Raw genomic sequence first — 18,489 nt, forward strand, 5'->3', positions numbered from 1 at the left:
CTTTGGGAGGTTTTTAAAACCATGGTCTTGTATACATATCTATTTACATTGGAGTATACTCAATCTTAAAAATATTTTTTATTGACATCACTCAATATAATGTGTTGTGTGCTCTCAAGCTACATCTTCAAGTTATGTACATCCCTATAATACTAAATCCAACATGTTTTCTAGTCTACCCAAAATCTTTAGCATAATAGATTTCATAAATATATGATTGAGTCAAGACATTGTACTAGGATATCAATTGATTTTTAGAATGCTTCTTATGGTATATCAACTTGTAAAAGATTTCTACTTACTAAAAGGTTTCAACTAATTACTTTTAGAATGCTAATTATGGAGTATTGTCTTGCAACATACTTTGTTTTGGCCTCATAAAGAAGTATATCAAGTAGATTCCAAAATGCTTGTTGTGAAGTATCAGTATATTGAAATATGCTTTAAGACTCTTGATTGATTCACAAAATGTATCCCACATTTGTCCAAGTGTTCAATTGGTCTAACATAACAAAGGTAGATCATGCCTTTTATGTAATCATTAGTGTTTACACCTTTTCTTTTATGTTCTTCATATACACATGTCACAAATATGGGGTGGCTCAGACCTTTACACATGGAAGCCCTATCTAGCCATGCATATACTTAAAAGTAGTTCAATTAACTTTTACAAACTTTCATTTAGGGTAGTACTTTATTATTATCAACGATCTAGGTCGAATATTGTTGTTGAGAGGTTTGTTTTAGTTTCTTGAGAGGGTGTTTGTTAAAAAGATGAAGCAAAAGCAATATTATAGAAGGCCAAGCACAAATAAAAGATGGAGCAAGTAAGAGAAGGTGTTGTAGTACAACTTGTGCATGGTGAAGATGCCTTATCACATAAATTAGAATGCCTTGAGGAGTCTTTAACGTGCTATTCTGATGCTTTGTTATCATGCAAATAAATCACATGACCACAATGCCTTGAAGAGCATATTGAGGGTGTTTGGGAGCTCCTCTCTGTCTCTGTCTCTGTCTGTCTGTCTGTCTGTGTTTTTGGTCACGTCCTTCACATTGTTAATGAAACTTGTGTCAACCTCTTTCCCAATTCATGTATATTCCCACATTTTTTGCTTGCATAAGCTGTATAACCACCACCATTCTGCTTGCAGAGGTTGCATAATCACGTGGACCTGACTGCAATTCATGAATGAATGCTTGCAATTTATGAATTAATGTCGAATGCATGCAGTACAGGTGAGAAGGATCTTCATGGCTGGTATACAGACATCAACTTGTGACGTTGCTTTGTAGCCAAGCTCATAACTATCGCTTTGCCCTCAATCCTCCTCCGCATCAGTGCAGACAACAGTTATCTGGTCAGAAAGGTGAGCTACCTATTCAAAACGAGTAACACTGTCGTTAGGAGAACTAATACCACTTTGCAAGTCTGTTAGATTGTGATAGATTCAAAGATCACATGCATGTAACGCAATTATGGCTGATTGAGTCTGAAACCCTTCAACAAAATGAGTTGCAGTTACTATGGTTATATGGTTGTTCTCACCTCCTCCTGCAAAATGTTCTGATGCTTATCAATGGAGAAGTGGTTGCATATATCCCACCGTAGATCCGAGTTAGGTATGTCTTCCCATATTGATTTCGGGAGAGCTAAGAGTAAAACTGTGAGTAAATCTTTACAGGAAGGATGAAGTGTATCTTGTTCTGGTTCCGTGCATTGACAAGATCTTTCAGCTGTTTCTGATACAGTTGGGACAAGGGCATCAATGGTTTGCTCACCTCCATTGATCGATACATTACTTGAGAGCAATGCAGCCCCCCCACTTGCACCAGAGCCGACATGAATTTTAGCAAAGTCTTTAGTACATGTGACTTCGGAGAGACATCGCGCTCCACAAAAAGAAGCAAGCCCTTGGCAGCACGCTTGCATGACCACATGAGGAAGGTTTTCAGTTTCCAAGGAACCTGCAGGACACATAGAACTCATGCACTTTGCCACTAGTGCATATGCTCTTGTGCTGCGTAGCTGCTGAAGAACGTTTCTCTGTTGACAATATATGTTAGCACGCCTCTCTCTCTCTCTCTCTCTCTCTCTCTCATGTGCGCAGTAGTTGAATAAGAAATTTGTTGATACCTTCTCACCAAAAAATCAACCAAAAAGACAGCCAGTAAACTACCCAACAATCCCAAAAGCTGCTAGCAAAAGGGAGGCACATCATGAATGTGGCCCAATAGGAGTGGAATGGTTAATGTCCAGCCATGGAGCAGCAACCTATCAAAGGAAAATAAAGGCAGAAACCAAACAACCTACTTGTTACAGCAACGATCCCATACCCAAGCAATATGACCATGGATGCCTGGAGCTGAATCAAATGTAAATACGTTTCAAGTCCCCCATGGGTTATGCCATGTTCTTCATGCTGTTTGAGATTCTTACTGAAAATAAGAATATCATCAACATATATTATACAAAAAGAAGAAATCTTTTCGTATACTCTATCAACCCATTGTTGGAATTCTTGTGGAGAATTCTTTAGGCCAAAGGCTAGAATTAGCCATTCATAATGACATTGTGGAGTTGAGAAGGCAATATATTCTATACTGTTTTCTTCCAGCTTGATCTGCCAGAAGCCACTCTTGCAGTCAAATTTAGAAAATATGTTCTTATTCTTGATTCTATCAATTGTTTATTAGGAAGATAATAACCATTAAACTTTTTATATTTATTCAAAGTCTTATAGTTAACTACCATCCTTGCTTTTGCTCTCTTTTGCTCACTATGATTTCTAACCATGAAAGCTGGAGAATTATGAGGACTTTTAGAGTGTCTTACCAAACCCATTTCTAATAATTCTACTAGCTGGATCTTGAATTCTTCTTGATCTACTTGTGAATAGATCATTGGTTTATTTCTTATTATTTTATCTTCTTTCAATTCAATTTTTGCATACGTTTTATGCTTATCCCAGAAAGCTAATGGATTGTCAGAATAACATTCTGCAAATTTAGCTTCCCATTCTTTGAATTGAAACTCAAATTGTGATCGAACAAATTCAACCTTTTCATTGAAGAATATTCGATTAATTCCATAATCAAGTCTTTTTGTCTCTATTATTGTATCACATTTGGTGACAAATGCTATAGTATTCTGTGTTTGTTTATATTCTTTGAAAAGATTTATGAAATCATTTTCAAGAATTATATCTACTCCAGTATTGTTATTTTGATACAATCTGGGTACATTTTTGTTATTCCATTATCAACAAACATAGTAAGATCAATTACTTGATTATCAATAATTATACGAACTTCTGCGGTCTCATCTACTATCCAATCAACATTAGTCCAATAATGTTTATAATGATGAACCTGATGAAGTTTTGTTTTAGCTAGATGTTCTACAACATCAGAGCTTATATAATTATAATGTGCTCCTGTGTCTATAAGGAATGTTGTTTCTTTCCAATGTTGGCCGTTGAAAAGTTGTCCTTTGATTTTAAAATGTGCTATTTTTTGTTGTTCTTGGGATTGGGTATTGTAGAAAACTACTAGCCTCCCCATTTTTTCTTTGATAGTCGGATTTCTGACAAGAATTCCAAACTCATCAATATGAAGTTTAGACTTTTGTTTTGTATCTTGGGCCACAGGTTTTGGATTAAGATCCAAATTCCAATTATCATTATCCAATAATAGAGATCGTTCTATTGTTGGCAATTCTATTTCTTCAAATGAAGAATAGATTTCATCAATCGCAATAATATCATGATCTTTGAATTTTAATGAATGTACACTATTAGTCAATGCATAACTAATAGCATAGTGTATATTAAAAGGCTTAGTACCTTCATTGAAGATATCATACTTATCAAAGTGGCAAGTTTATACTTCCTATTGCATTTGCGACATCAATAGATTGTTCTTTGGTTTTCAATCCATCGTATATCACATTCTGTCTATTGAACAATTTTGTCCAATTTTTAAGAATTTGTTTGTCAAAATCTTTATCAGAGGTACCTCTGATTTGATCTTTAGAAATTCTTTTGAACAAATTTTTATCAAAGATCAAATATCTTTCAAATTTATTTTGATCTTCTATTTCCTCTACTTCTAGAGGTTCTAGTTGATTTATTTCATTCATCACTAGAAAGTGATTCTTCTTCAACGATGACATAAACATCTATATCTTCTTCTGAAGAATAGTCTCTCACGTGTTCTTGATAGATTTGATTTAAATTTGTCCCTTTTTTCCTTTTAGGACATTCGTTGGCATAGTGCCCAATTTCTTGGCATAACCAACATCTACAAGTTTTTGGTTTTTTAGACCGTTTTCCTCTTTTGAGGATTCTCTTGTTTGTGTTTTTATATTTTTGAATATTTTATTTATTTATTCTTTTGGGATCAAACCTTCTTTTCCCAAAATATTTTCTTTTTCCTTTCCTCTGGAAGGAGTTTGATTTTTTATTTCTTCTTATATTTGAAGTAATGTCCCCAATTATAAGTTGAGAGCTATTTCTAGGACAACAGAGTCCATACTTAACATCTCATGTTATTATTATTTCTTGTTGTGCATTTCTATACCAAGTATTTACACTTTTTCTGGCAAATCTGATTCTTGCACCTAAAGTATCTGTTTTATCTTTTAACCATGCCCTATATCCTAAAGACAATCTAGGACCATAAGGATAAGGTATTTTTGAGAAATATAATTCTTTTGCATTGCTTAATCTTTCATCTCCTAAACCATCATAATAGTTTTGAAAGAATGAACATGTATATTCTTTAAATCCACACATGGATTTTAGTTTTATAGCTTGTAAGTTTTGATATGCTTCATCTCGAAGTAACTTTTGTTCTTCTTCTTTATGTGTATCCCATTCTTCTCCTAATAATTCTGTTCTTATGGCATTTTCAAATCTTCCTAGTATTTGTTTATGATTTACTGTTGAAATGATTGTGGATACACTTGGGTTTCCTGTTTTTATTTTATTTTTTATGGCATCAGTTTGTATTGACCACCATTGGGCTACATTTCCTTGAAAGGATGTTATTATAAAAGATGGAACATCTTCTATTTCTATTTTCTTGGTTACTAAAGCATGGTTCATGCTTTTCACCCATGTTTCTATAGCTTTATCGATATTCTTTTTGCAATCTAAATTTAACCATGTACTACTACTTGGCATCTCGGTCAAATTTTCGTAGCTATATTTCCAAGCTTCTCTTGGATCTCTTTATCTTGATCTATATGAAGCAACGCTTTCTAATCTACTTGTTCTATTTGGAATATATCATTGCAATCTGTTTGGATATATATCACTTAATTGTTCTATTGCTGAAAAAGTATCATTGGGATCCATTGATGTTAATATTGTAATTAGATCAGCTGGTGCAGCTGATGGTCTTGGTTTGCTAGACCCTATTCCCTCGTTCATCAAGGCTTTTTGTTTTTTATTATATTGAATTGAACTTTCACTTGTATATTCATCTTTATCGAGGTCTATCCCCCCGATTCCAATTGAAAGTTGTTCAATATATTTATTTGTATCGCTATCAGAAGTCCAATTCATTTATATAAATAATCTGGACCACCCTGGCATAAACAGATTTTTATAATTCATATATCTTGTTTTATATATTTCGTCATTGAATGCGACTTGTTTTATACGATTCAATGTTGATGGATCAATAAAATCTTGATTTCTCTAGAAATTGAGCCAAATAATGAATCATTCCAATATCATGTAATATATAAAACATGAGTTCTGTAGGAGGATCCCACGTGGTTATTACATCATTTCCGTATCTTTCAGATGCATAGATGAATGGATTGCCAATGAAAATTATCTTTTTGGAGAAGGGCATATAGTTCTTTGGAAGAATAAGCATGATTAGGAGTTGATGAATTAATCCAATTTAAGCATCCTAAGAGCTGTTGGAGCTGCTTAACATTGGTCAAAACTTTTGGCATATCAAGGATCTTGGTTAGCACATGGTCTTGTAGCTTGATTTGTCCTTGATAAATCTCTATTCCCAAAAATTCTATTGTTGTTTGGAACATTATGGATTTTGTTGGTGACAAAACCATTCCTGCATCTTCAACGGCTTTTGCAAATAGGGAGAGATATTTCAAGTGTTCTTGGATAGTTTCGGAGAACACCAATATGTCATCAACGTGGGTTAGATAGAAAGGAAATTTGCCAAAAATTGAGTCTCTCCATTCCTGAAGCTTAGTTGGAGCAATTTTGATTCCAAAGGACAAGACTGTCCATTGGTAGTGTCCTTGAGGCACACAAAAAGCTTGGTAGAGTTAGCTTGATCTTTTCCTTTCTTTGGACATTTGTTAGCCAAGTGTGAAGGACTTCCACATATGAAACATTTCAAGTCCTTGTTTTTTGAGTTTTTTTCATACTCTATTTTTGTCAAATTTATAATGAGATTTTCCTTTTCTGTTTCTATGTGAGTGTCTTAAAGGTCTATGTCCATGATTTTGTCTATTGAAGTAAGACCTTTGATTTGAGGGATGTCGATGTTGATGGTTATTGTGACTTCTTCTGTAGCAAGAAGGTTCACAATTGCATTTCTCACATCCGGAATCTGCATCAAACTTTGAGGCACGCTTACAGACAGATTGTGGGAATTTTTGGTTCAACTGTGTCATCTTTTGATGGTGCCACACTTCCTTGATTGTTTGCTTGATGGTCTGGATGATTTGGCCAACACTATCTGTGAAATCTCTGTTTTCATTTTTCATTCTTTGCTTACAATAAAATGGGATTGGTTCTAGGAAGGAACAATTTAAGTGTTCTTTCATAGAGTTATCATGTGCTCCCAATCCTTCATATAGAAAATCTCTCATATAAATTAAATATTCTTTGTACATTCTCGGATCACAAAATTTGGCTTTGAAGAAAACTTCACGTGCTTCTAGTACATCATCTAGCTTATTACCTACTAATTCACCTAGTAGTAGCTCAAAGAATATCTGTATGGGATTTGCATGTTGGGCTATGGCCATTTTGACTTGTGGGTGTATTGAAACACACCATTGTTTCAAATCACCTACAAAGCCATGTGTCATGCATTAAGGATGTCTACCTTGTTTGTCTGTGGTTTTTCCACCATTTTTTGGCCGACATAGGTTTACATCATATATATTAGGAGCTTGATCTCCTCTGGCGCTTTTCCATCAATAGACCAAAGTAGAAAAGAACCTACTCTTTCTCGGATTCCTATTTTCTTGTAGAAGCTATTGTAGGAAGGTTTAGATGTAGAGGCACTGGATGTGGCATTTACTGGCATGGCCATATTAATAGGAGATATTTCAAAAGATTTTTGAGATGACTTCTTACTTGAATGATGACGATGCTGATGATGGGAATTCATCTGTACTCGTAGTGTAGAAGTTAGTGATCTGCGGGATCTGTGAGGATTAATGGGAACAAATTCTTCCTCAATCACGCTTTCTCCGTCCTCATCTGATGAAGTGATGGCATAGGCTCGATTTTGCTTAAAGTAGGCCTGGTCATGGTAATACCATGCACGTAATTCCATGGGAGGATGATGAGGTGGATTTGTTCAATTTCACCCATGATTCTGGAATCCAGTCTCTTGTGAACATGTCTAGTTAGTTCATCATTATCTTTTTCATTTGGGTCAATCCTGAGAGGCATTTGATCTAGCACTTTGTTTTCTGCTCTCTGTCTCTGAATATGAGCAAGATCTCTATCATCAATTCGATCAAAGACTGTTTGATAGTCCTTCTCTGACCAGTCAGGAAACATGAGTTCTAAATACTTAGCTAATTCAGTAGCTATGTGACCTCGTTGTAGAGGTTTCTGGAAAAGACTGAGAGTTGTTTGATTGTCAATATCTGCTAGTATGCGGCAATAAATATACTGCATTTGTTGAAGCAGGTCTTTTGTATCTTCTTCATCTGTAAGATCCTCATAACAGTAAAGATCTTTTTGAGGAAGTGATGTAGTTGCAGAACTTGAACATCCTTCACCTATGGGTATGATTTCCTTGCCTTTACCCTTAGAAGAAACCATATGGTGTACATTCAATGTTCTTGAAGAAGGAGAAGTGAAATGTGAATTCCAACCCTTTTGAAGTCTTTTGTTTGAGAAGGTAGACTAGTCTGTGACAATACTTGTTGTAGGCACTAGAGAAGTATTTGCAGATAAAATAGGGACTCATCTTGTCATTGTAGACTTTTGGATCCATTGGCATAAGACAAGAAGTTGATCTGATATTTGTTGAAGTGACTCCATTTTCTCTATCAGCCCTGTTAGGGCGAGATGAGTCCAATTCATGGCTTGGATCTCTGCTGTCCATGAAGCATTATCTTCGGGATGTAGATATGGATCTGCTTTGTACTGATTGTGCTCATATTCAAAATCTTGAATTACATTCAGTACAGAAGAGGAAGAGGAAGCTTTTTCAATAAGCTTTTTACAGTGCTGGCACACTCCATGCACAACTTGTTGATGTGAGCAAGACTGTGTATGAAACTTTAGCCCTTTAGCCTTTGTGAAGGAGAAATCCTTAGTTGCAGCTATTCTGGTATTTTCTGTATTGCTTGTTCTGGTTTAGCAATATCTTTTAGCCAATTTTGGGGAAGAAACAAAGTTTTTCCTTTGATATTTTGGACTTTATGACCTTGGGAGATAGTAGTTCTTTTTCCTTTATGAAAGATATATCTAGCTGCCATTTATGAGGCATATCTATCTCTGACCAATTTACACAATGATGTAGAAACCTTTATGTAACCTCATCAGATTTCATTATGATGGTTTGTCCCTTATCCTGTGAAGAATTTACACCTTCTACTACTCTAGGAATGGCTAATGACATGCATCGGAATACCATTCTATACTGTATAGCTAGATGGGCGGAGGACACCTTCATCTGCAAACCCTTTGTCCTAATATGGAGCATAAGTAATTCAGGCAAATAGGGATCATCTATTGCTATTACATAATTTGGGCGTAGTTCGAAGAAGATTGGACCATTTGACAGGGGTGATACAGCAACACCTACTATCATATCATGTAGATTGAGATGGTGGGTATCTAAGATAGCAGCCATGCAAGATGCATTCAAGCCTTGGCGAGAGAGAGGAATGATACCTATAGCTATGTAGCCTAGATGGATATAAGGGTAATCATTTTTACTTTGATGTTTTTTTATTTTTGGGTACACAAGGGAAAGTAAGTTAACATGCTGATTTGCGGAGAGTGAGTCTCCTATAGTTAGTATACCTTGGTCTTCAATGTAAACAGTTGAAGCTTTGAACTTGAAGATTTGGTTCTCACCATAGATGTGGGATGCACCAATTTCGGGTAGAATCCATTTTGAACTGGGCTGAGCTTCTCGTCTACGATGATTGTCAAATTCCCAGGTGATTTGTAGCGTTCAGATAAAGTCTTGAGTGCAGAGGAAAACACGTTTCCACCTTGCTTGGAGGAAGCCATAGGGATTACTGGACTGAAGAGGATTGAAATGCTCAATCATGGCAAACACGGCACACACAAGCCTCACTGCCTAACACGAGCTGAACCTCTAAGCATCATTGACTACCTTGCTTCTCTCAAGCTGGTAAGTGTATTGGCTCTAATACCAGACACAGAGTGAACGCAACGGAAGTAGGAAAAACAGACGATAGATGCACATAGATATGGGAGTAAATGATCAAACAGAGTGAAGGTGCTGAACAAAGTGATGTGGATGCAGAGTGCTGAGTGAGAACAAGTAAGAAAGCTTCAATGAAGACAAGTAGTGGAGATGAAAACTCTCTCTGGAGTGAGTTGTATTAACTGTTCTTGGTTGCTCCTCCTGAATGATACAATATGGGGAGTATTCATGGCTTCTGCCATGGGAGATCTTGCAATAATGCAGCATATTCCTTGTGGGAGACAACCTATCAGAACCATCCAGATAAAGACCTTCCCTTGGTATGCAAGGTAGTCAGGTATGACTCGTCCAACATGTTCAGTTTGCAAATAACGTAAGTTTCTTACACAAACAAATTGCAAATACAATATGTCGATTTATACATTCATTAAAACTTATATAAGATTAACTTTGATTAGTACAATACATTAGAGATACCTAAAACATGTAACTCAAAAGATAAAAAGTTTGAACATTATGAGCTAGAAAATAGTTACAAGGTTAAAGTATAAAGACTCAAATCCCAAGAGCCATGTTCTATTTCAAAACGTGTCGTATTAAAAGACTCCAAAAAAGGCAAATTTCAACTTGCCATTGAGTCACAAACTCATCAGACTATGAAAAGACTCCAGAGTTCAAAAACATCACATCATGTAGAACTCGTTACTCATCTGCCTCAGGTTCAAATGTATAAGTAGGAAATGAGTTGGACTCCGTAAAAAAAGCCTCGAAAGGCTCAGCAAAACCATGATCACTGATGACATTCTCATCATAATCATACTCTGGTGACCAGAGCATGCTCTTGAACAAGAGCCATTGCACTAGGTGAGCTCCAAGACCCATGCCTCACATAGGTCCTAATGGCCGGTGTGGTGCTTGCAACTCAAGCAACAACTTAGTGTTCCTTACAAACATCAGACCGAGCAGTTTCTCTCTTTCAACTCCACATAGAACTTCCTGAAGTTCAGAAACATGACAACATATGGAATCCTCAGCCTTAGGCTTAGATAATTTAGTAGGAAACGGACTCACTAGAAGGAGCCTCACTAGCCACTGATGACATTTGTGTAATCGTTATACTCAGGTCACTAGAGCATCCTCTTGAATAAAAGCTGCTACAGCCTACATGTACTAGAGGAGCTGGTACGCAATACCCATCAATCTCTCTCTTCCAAATCCATATAGAGGTCCTTGAAGATGGCCTCTTGCTCCTCATTGCATTCTTTGATTACACTTTTTAGAGTTGCCTCAGACAACTTTAGTGTTTAAGGCAACTCTGAAAAGTGAACCAGAATACCTTGAAAAGGCATTCTTGTTCCTTGAAGAGGCCTCTTACTTCTCAATGGCTTCCTTCATGAAGTGAGTAAGAAGCCCCAAGGTGACACCCTACATAATTGTCATGTGCAACAACCTATACAAGGGGGTAATAACGAACAAAATGGGTCTTAGAGAGCTTCCTTAACTCCATATGATTGTATGCAAGGAAGATGACTGACACCTTACCTTCTTTGTGATGGTGTTAATACCAAGGCAAGCACCCCAACTATTTTCTTAACCCAATCTCACTTGACAACGTCTTCTAGAGCAAACCAATATGGTGAGAGACACATGGATCCATACAATGGACAGAAATTTGGCTTCTAGCAAGTGCCCCATCCTCCAACATTCAGAGGTGACACTTGCACCACAATGGCCACACCATCCTAGGTGGATAAAATAGAAGAGGTATAAGTAGACTCAAGATTAACAAGTATTATGAAATATGGAATAAACTCACCTTAATGATTGATCACCTTAGCAGCTCCTATTATTCTTTTTCTCCTTTAAATTTCCCTAAATCCATGCATGCAAGAAGAATATGCAAAAGAGGAGAAGAGACAAGGATATTGGTGATACTTCGTTTCTTCTGATCACTCTATCCATTGAAAAGTATAGAGCATCCATACTTTACCAATCTAGTGCACATGGGTTCAAGGGACATGTAGGCCTAAAGTTAACACCTAGCCTTCTCCAAAAGTGTAACAGAAATGATCTAAAATGTTCTATTTGTGCCAATGGGAAGTGGCTGCTGGCTGTGCTCTGATCCTAGTCATCTAAATCATCCTCCCTAGTCCAATAATGTAGCCAAAGAATGCTGTATATTGCATAGCCTATGAAGGAATGGATCCCTCCAAGCCCAATATCTAGGATCCCATTGTAATCTCTGACGGATCCTCCTCTAATAAGCCTACTGTCTCCATCCATCTGTCAAGTAGGTGGCTGGGTCCAGATTGATGTACCACTTCCTCTCAAAGTGTGCCACTACTTTGATCCTCTACCTGGAGCATCTTTTGAACTCTGTCTGATTCAAGTCCTCTCTTTGAAGGCATCCATTATCCTCCACCATGAAAGTTAGGTTCTATCTCTGCTAGTCACAATGATCCCAAGGATGATGTCTCCTCTAAAGAAGAGACCAATCCACGTTTCAGAAGTGGCTATATCTATCCTTTGCTTGGAGGGTACTCCCTCTATCATGCTCTCATATAGCTCTTGTATCCCTAAGGCCTTGTAGTCTCTACCTTTAGATCTCTTATGATAACTCCTATGATGCTAATCAGTCTTCAACTGAGGCAACAATCAATGTATAGAACCTCCATTAGGATAGGTAATGCCTCTGTCCAAGAGTATGGCTCGACTCTAATCACAAAAAGTGAATGAAGAGAAAAGGTTGTCTCCTCTTCTCTTCAACTATGGTCAGTGGTAGCTAGTGGAGGCCGGATGAAACACATCTCCACTCTGACGATAGTAGTTGAGAATCTAATCTCAAAACTCCTCTCTAAGTCTTTGGTCTTGATGTTTGAAAGATCCAGTGAAATACTAGGGTGCCATGGTTCTCTATAGGTGTTATAGACTGAAATCTCCACGAGAAGTTTCTTTCAATCTCTTCATCTGGAATGAGACATAGGACAATGAGCTTTAACCAATTAGGCTTTGCTTTGGCTAGCTAGGTCTATGATCTCCAAGCCTCCACAAGATCTAGTTTGCACTTTCACTTTGGCCCAGCTCTCGATTCCTAACCAAATAAAGTTCTTGATAAAGCATTTCACCTAGCCAATGCATGGTCTAGCACATGCCCAACAAGAAGAAGTGATGTACCACATGGATCCAAGAAGAACCTAGTTGGCAACCACCACTCTCCTTGCTAATGAAAGCCTCGTAGAGCTCCAATAAAGAAGCTTTTCTCTAATGCTCAAAAGAAGAAGTGCCAGCTCTTGCTTTGAAGTAATGCCAACCTCCACATGGTATCCAAGATATCTTGCTATGGGTCTCATGAGGTACCCCTGTGAAATCGTCACGTGATCACCACTTGGGCTGCCAAGTGTCACATAACCAAAATCCATGTGACTTGTGGCAACTCTACTTATTTTTATATTAAGGCACCCAATGCTTTGGAAAATAACTTGCATGGCTGCTACCAAGGCCCTAACATTGCTCTCATCCCTATCTAGAAAAATTGTTGTATCATCTATAAACTCCACATCAAGGAGCTCCTCAAGCTCAAGGATGGGCAACTGAACATATCTAATATGAGTGGATTTGTTTGCTAAGAAAGAACTCATGGCCTCTACTACAAACAGAAATAGGATGGGGGCTAGTGGGCATCCGTGTCTCATTGATCTCTAGATACTCAATGGTCCTTGGTGCCCTCCAAAAGCTTCCAATTCAAAGTTATATATTTTTAATTTCTATTCATGTAAGCATAAGAGACCTACAAAACATGTAGATTTATGGGCAAGTCCATCTGTTGTTTCAAATCTAGAAAGGTACGGATATGCAAGAGAGATAATTGGACACACACACACACACACACACACACACACACACACACACACACACACACACACACATATATATATATATATATATAGAGAGAGAGAGAGAGAGAGAGAGAGAGAGAGAGAGAGCATCCGCTTGCTTCGGCTCTTTCCAAGCGACGAATCTCCAATGGCACCTGTTTCTTTTGCACCACTACTATGGAATCTGCCCGCCACCGATTTATTTCTTGCCCCGTCGCTAAGAAAGTCTGGTTGTTTTTGTCGGCCGTTTGGCGAGGGGTGGTTGGGATCACACTGCGCCCCTTTGATTGGGTTTTGGGCCAGCCCAAATACCCTACTCCCGCACAGCCACATATGAAGCTCATGTACCACTTTCTTCGATACTGGGGCTGTTGGCATAACTGGACCATTCGGAATGCTTTTCTGTTTGACTCCGCCCATAATGTTCAGGGGCATATTGTGAGGCTTAAGGGCCTCTTGTATTGGCAGTTAGCTCTTCTCCATCGTTCTGATTTGCTCTCTACGGAGGACTTCCGTCCTTGGCATATGGCAATTTCCTCCGCATCTTTGCCATGAAATTGTAACTCGTAGTACTTAGCACCTCTTCACATGATGGCCTGGCTTGTCATCATGTATCTTGTAATCAAGTAATATTGTATTTTTTTCGTAATTAATACAATTACCTTTTACGAAAAAAAAAAGAAAAAAGAGAGAGAGAGAGCTTGCTTCTTGTTACATCCTTGGACATAAGGATGGGCGCTAGTAGTATTGGTCATAGTGGCAATGAAGTAAATTAGTGTGAATGCGTAAGGACACTTCAAGGTTAGGGAAGCCAAGTTCTATTCATAGGACTCAAGGCCCTATTTTGCACATGATTGTGTCATCACCACTCTTAGACTCTTGGCCCATAGGTGGATGTGTTTGTACATTGGAACAGTGTGGACTAGTGATACATGATACCGGCTCTTCAAATGTGGTCGTGACTCAATTTGCTGCTAACTTCTAGGCTCACGGGTGAGACGATTTGGCTCTATGACTGGGAGGTGAGTGTCACCATGTGGTGATACTTTTTATAGTTGCTTTTCTCATTTACTTACATAAATATTTTATTTTTCTTTTCTTTTGTTGCTGTTGCTTCTTACCCCCAGAGTTCTCTTGGAATAAGCCGGGATCTTTGTATGGCCAGAAGAGGCAGTCATTGGGACAAATTGGACTAATGGTTTGTCTGAGCCTTAGGACCAGTTCCATATTGAATGGGCACTAAAAAATAGAATGTCAGTGGTTTGGGATTGTGTGCTTAGCCATTGGAGATGGTACAGGACAATGAGCCTGACCAAGACAGAAGATGCACATGTAAGAATGCTCACGGAATAAAAGTCATCGTAATTGAGTCACATTACACTTTTTGATGTGGTCACAATGATAAAAGTTGCTCAGAACAACTTGAGGAATGCAAGGGTCACCATTCCTAAAATTTAGGGAGTTACTATTTTTGGACCCTAGAATTTGTTCACGTCATTATCTTCATTTTTGCATGAGGATTAATTCTCTGGTCTGTGCCGAGGTCAAATTTTGCACCGATCATAGAGAATTTCAGACTAGAAGGTTTAAACGGGAAAATTGTTACATGTATGCCATGTGGCACAAATTCCCGAGAGAGAGAGAGAGAGAGAGAGAGAGAGAGAGAGAGAGAGAGAGACATTAAAAAAAACGTAATAGGTATAAGGGGCAGATGGGAGAATGAAGTTTTGAGGAGTTGAGGGCAGATTGCTGTAAGAAAATCAGCCATGGAGAGTACTTCTATGTCTCTGACTCAAGTACGGAGGTAGAGCTTGCTCGCTTTGATCAACTCTCTCTCTATTCTCACAAGAAATGCTACGCATGATGGGCTGATTCCATCGAAGGTACAATTCCGTGTTTTCTCTGAAATTATGCACATGAATCATTGAGTATTGGTCACAGAAAATGCAGGACATGCTGAATAGTAAGAACAGTGAATTCTGCACATGCTGGATAGTAAGAAGAGTGAACTCTGGACATGTTGGACAGTAAGAACAGCGAATTCAAGACATGCTGGACAGTAAGAACAGTGAATTCAGAGATCTGCATACTGCAATTTATCACAGGAATCATTGAGTTTTGGTCACTGAAAATGCTTTCCTAAAAGGGATGTTGATCTGGACATGCTGTACTATTCTTATGTAGCAGGGTTTTACTCAGAAGAGATGAAAACCAACTGTTCACAGGTTATGTATTTTGGAACATTATCGTTTTTGTAAATTTCCATCTTTTAATTCATAAAGAAATACCGAGAGGGGCGCCGGTCTTTGGGGCCAATCTGGTGTTGAGTGAGGGAGTGAGGTCTCTGCTTATGTGTGTGTGTGTAAAGACCAGGTGTTAATTGAAGGAACTGCCGCTTTATGTGAGTCATAGACCGGATTCATGGTTCCATCCCCGGGATTTGAATTCTTTTCTGTAAGAATTTAAGCTCAGACAGGTTTGGGTGAAGAGGCCATACACAGGTTTTACAAAGATTACAGGACTAGAGAGATGGCAGACATGGATAAAGGCAAAGGAAAACTCCCTCATAAAGAAGAGAGTTCTTCTGCTTGTAGACACCGAAGAGAGAGTATTGGTGCACAGGTGTCAGCACCTTCTAGAACCGACATTGAACCACAGGATGAGGAGCAAGAACAGGAGGACTTGTTTATGGCACAACTCCTCAGTATGGCTGGCTCTTTCGAACAACTTGTAAAGAATCCTCGGATGCAAAAAATTTTGAAGTCGCATAATGAGGATTCTCAGGTTGAGTCATCACATTATACCATACAGCACTCAAAAAGGCAAACTTCTAATGTGCGTGAGCATGTGGAAAAGACACCAAACATGGAGACATGTCCAATGCAACAAGAAGCACGAGCATAGGACCAGGGAGTGAATGGTCAAGGCAGTAGTGCACAGGTGGCATAGCAGACTATTCCTTCTCAGTTTGCTACCTATCCTGGGTTTTTTTTTCCGATAAATGTGGCTGATTATATTACTCAAAAAAACTGATTACAACAGAGTGCTCATGCTCAATAAACTAGCTAAAGCTGATGCAAAGTCACAAATACATCATGAATACAAGCCTCTCAAGGCGGTCTGGGGGGGATGGGGGCAAGAAGCCATGGAGGGGGGGTGTATCACCATCTGGGGCTGCCTCCCTGCATCACGAAATACAGGTCTTGGCCACCCCAGGTATGCATGAAATGACTACGGAGTTCTTGACGAGCCCTGGACTTGCCGTGCACCTGATTCCAACGGCTGTGGAGGGAGTGGATGATGGAGGTCCAGAGCTTTGCTAAGATCACCTGTGCTGAAAGTCTCTCTCCGCCAAAAGTCTCCTGATACCACGCCTTCCAGATATGCCATCCAATAAGACTCTAAATGATCTCCCATACCTCGGAGCGGTTTGCTGTGGGCTCCAATATTACTTGGCGGATGGGTAGAGTCTCAAAGCTGAATACTGCGCATGACCCTGCCTCGATGATGAATATCGTGTCCTGCATCCCGGCCTCATACAGAAGGTGACGACCGTGGCTGACTGCCTGCCAGCAAAAAGCTCCTCATGAGATATATCCAAGGCTAGGTGCTCTACGGTGAAGGATGCGGCATGCTCCTCTCCACATGAGCTGTGCCTCCTTACATGACCAAAGGCAGTGCTTTGGGTTTTCAAGAGGCTGCTGCGTGTAGCGCTTACAACCTCCCTCCTTCTGCATCTAGACAAGCCAACTTCCCACCGCCAAGCCTCCATGTGCTACCAGCCATAAGAAATACGATACCCTCCTCGGCCTCCAACTATCCCATAGGCGGTGCCAGAAAGTCCGTCAGAACGGCTCCGTGATGCTGTGCTCCGCCCATTGTCTGCTACGCGACGACGCCCAATCCATGTCCTCCTGCATCAGTACGTGTTTGCCAATCCTAGCAATATACTCCAGGAACCTCGGTGGCTTATTGGCGACTGCAGTGGCCGGCCATAGCCACTCTCCTGGATTCCACTCCAGCTCATCAAGTCGTCTGTCCTCCCAAATCCAAAGGCGCCACTCCTTGAGCTCCCAGAAAACATAGGGGTCCAGTCGCCATGTCTTCCCCTGAAGGCCCACCACCCGAATCCTCCTCCACGAAAGAGCAACTATCCCCTCATTCTGCTGCCCTCTGTCAAGGGCCAGATGCCCCCCCCTCTTGGACGGTGAAGAAAGTTCCTTGCGGGGTGCCGCCCACTCTACCTACCACTTGTAGGGGGGTGCCTGCTGGTGAGAACCTAGCGGCCCATACCTCCCCGGGCTCTATCGGCACTCGTATCAGGGGAGCAAGCCACTCCAGAGGTATTGTTGCGCCTATCTCTCTTCACCTCAACTCCACTCCTCTTTGGCAGCCTAATACTCGCCGCAACAGCTCCTCGTCCGCCATCTTGTACACCTCTCGCCATGTCTTGATGCTCTGAGCTGGGCTGGCCTCCCAACCAGCCCACTGGATGTGGGGGCGCTTGCCAATCTGTGCCCCTTCCTGATCTTTGATTTGGGGGTTCTAGATCACCCACTGACGGTCTATCTCCTCCTAGCAGCCTGGGGGGCTTTGGATTAGGGCCTTACAGAGGCCCTGCCACATGCGGAGTAAGCTGCATAGGAAAGGTGATCTGGGGGGGGGGGGGGGTGATCTGGGATGACGTGAAGATCCATCTTAGGGACGGCCTCCACTCACTGCCAAGCCTCGGTCTACAATCCTGAAGACCCTCCTCCAGTAGGACCTTCCAGGTCTACCCTCTTGGTGTGAGGCCGCGGACAATTAGCTTGCCCAAGAGGGCCATACTCTGAAACTCTGGGTCTATGATCCCCAAACCTCCCTCTGACCGATGCTGTATGATGGTCGCCCATGCCACCTTGGCCCGGAATCCCTGGAGCTGTCAGACCTGGACCAAAGGAAGTTCCGCACTAGGCGACGAAGCTGCACTACGCAAGATGAG

General features: G+C 40.0%; 1 protein-coding gene across 3 annotated transcripts in view; it reads right to left on the bottom strand.

Annotated features, from left to right (window-relative positions):
• Positions 1-493: 493 nt before the first annotated feature.
• The window catches only part of LOC148032093 (glutathione gamma-glutamylcysteinyltransferase 1-like), a 180,539-nt gene continuing 162,543 nt past the window's right edge, over positions 494-18,489 (bottom strand). Inside the window, exons 7-8 of one of the 3 annotated variants that reach the window (XM_087682719.1) lie at positions 1,547-2,044; positions 494-1,376 (exon numbers count right to left, since the gene is read on the bottom strand). In XM_087682719.1, the coding sequence (XP_087538845.1) occupies positions 1,320-1,376; positions 1,547-2,044 (555 nt within the window). In that variant the 3' untranslated portion in view covers positions 494-1,319. The remainder of the gene's footprint in view (positions 1,377-1,546; positions 2,045-18,489) is intronic. The other 2 variants (XM_087682716.1, XM_087682717.1) reach the window with 2 other exon arrangements.

Source organism: Lygodium microphyllum, chromosome 8 (assembly GCF_053477565.2).
Source record: "Lygodium microphyllum isolate KBCC chromosome 8, Lygodium_microphyllum_v1.1.10, whole genome shotgun sequence".
Lineage (NCBI taxonomy): Eukaryota > Viridiplantae > Streptophyta > Polypodiopsida > Schizaeales > Lygodiaceae > Lygodium > Lygodium microphyllum.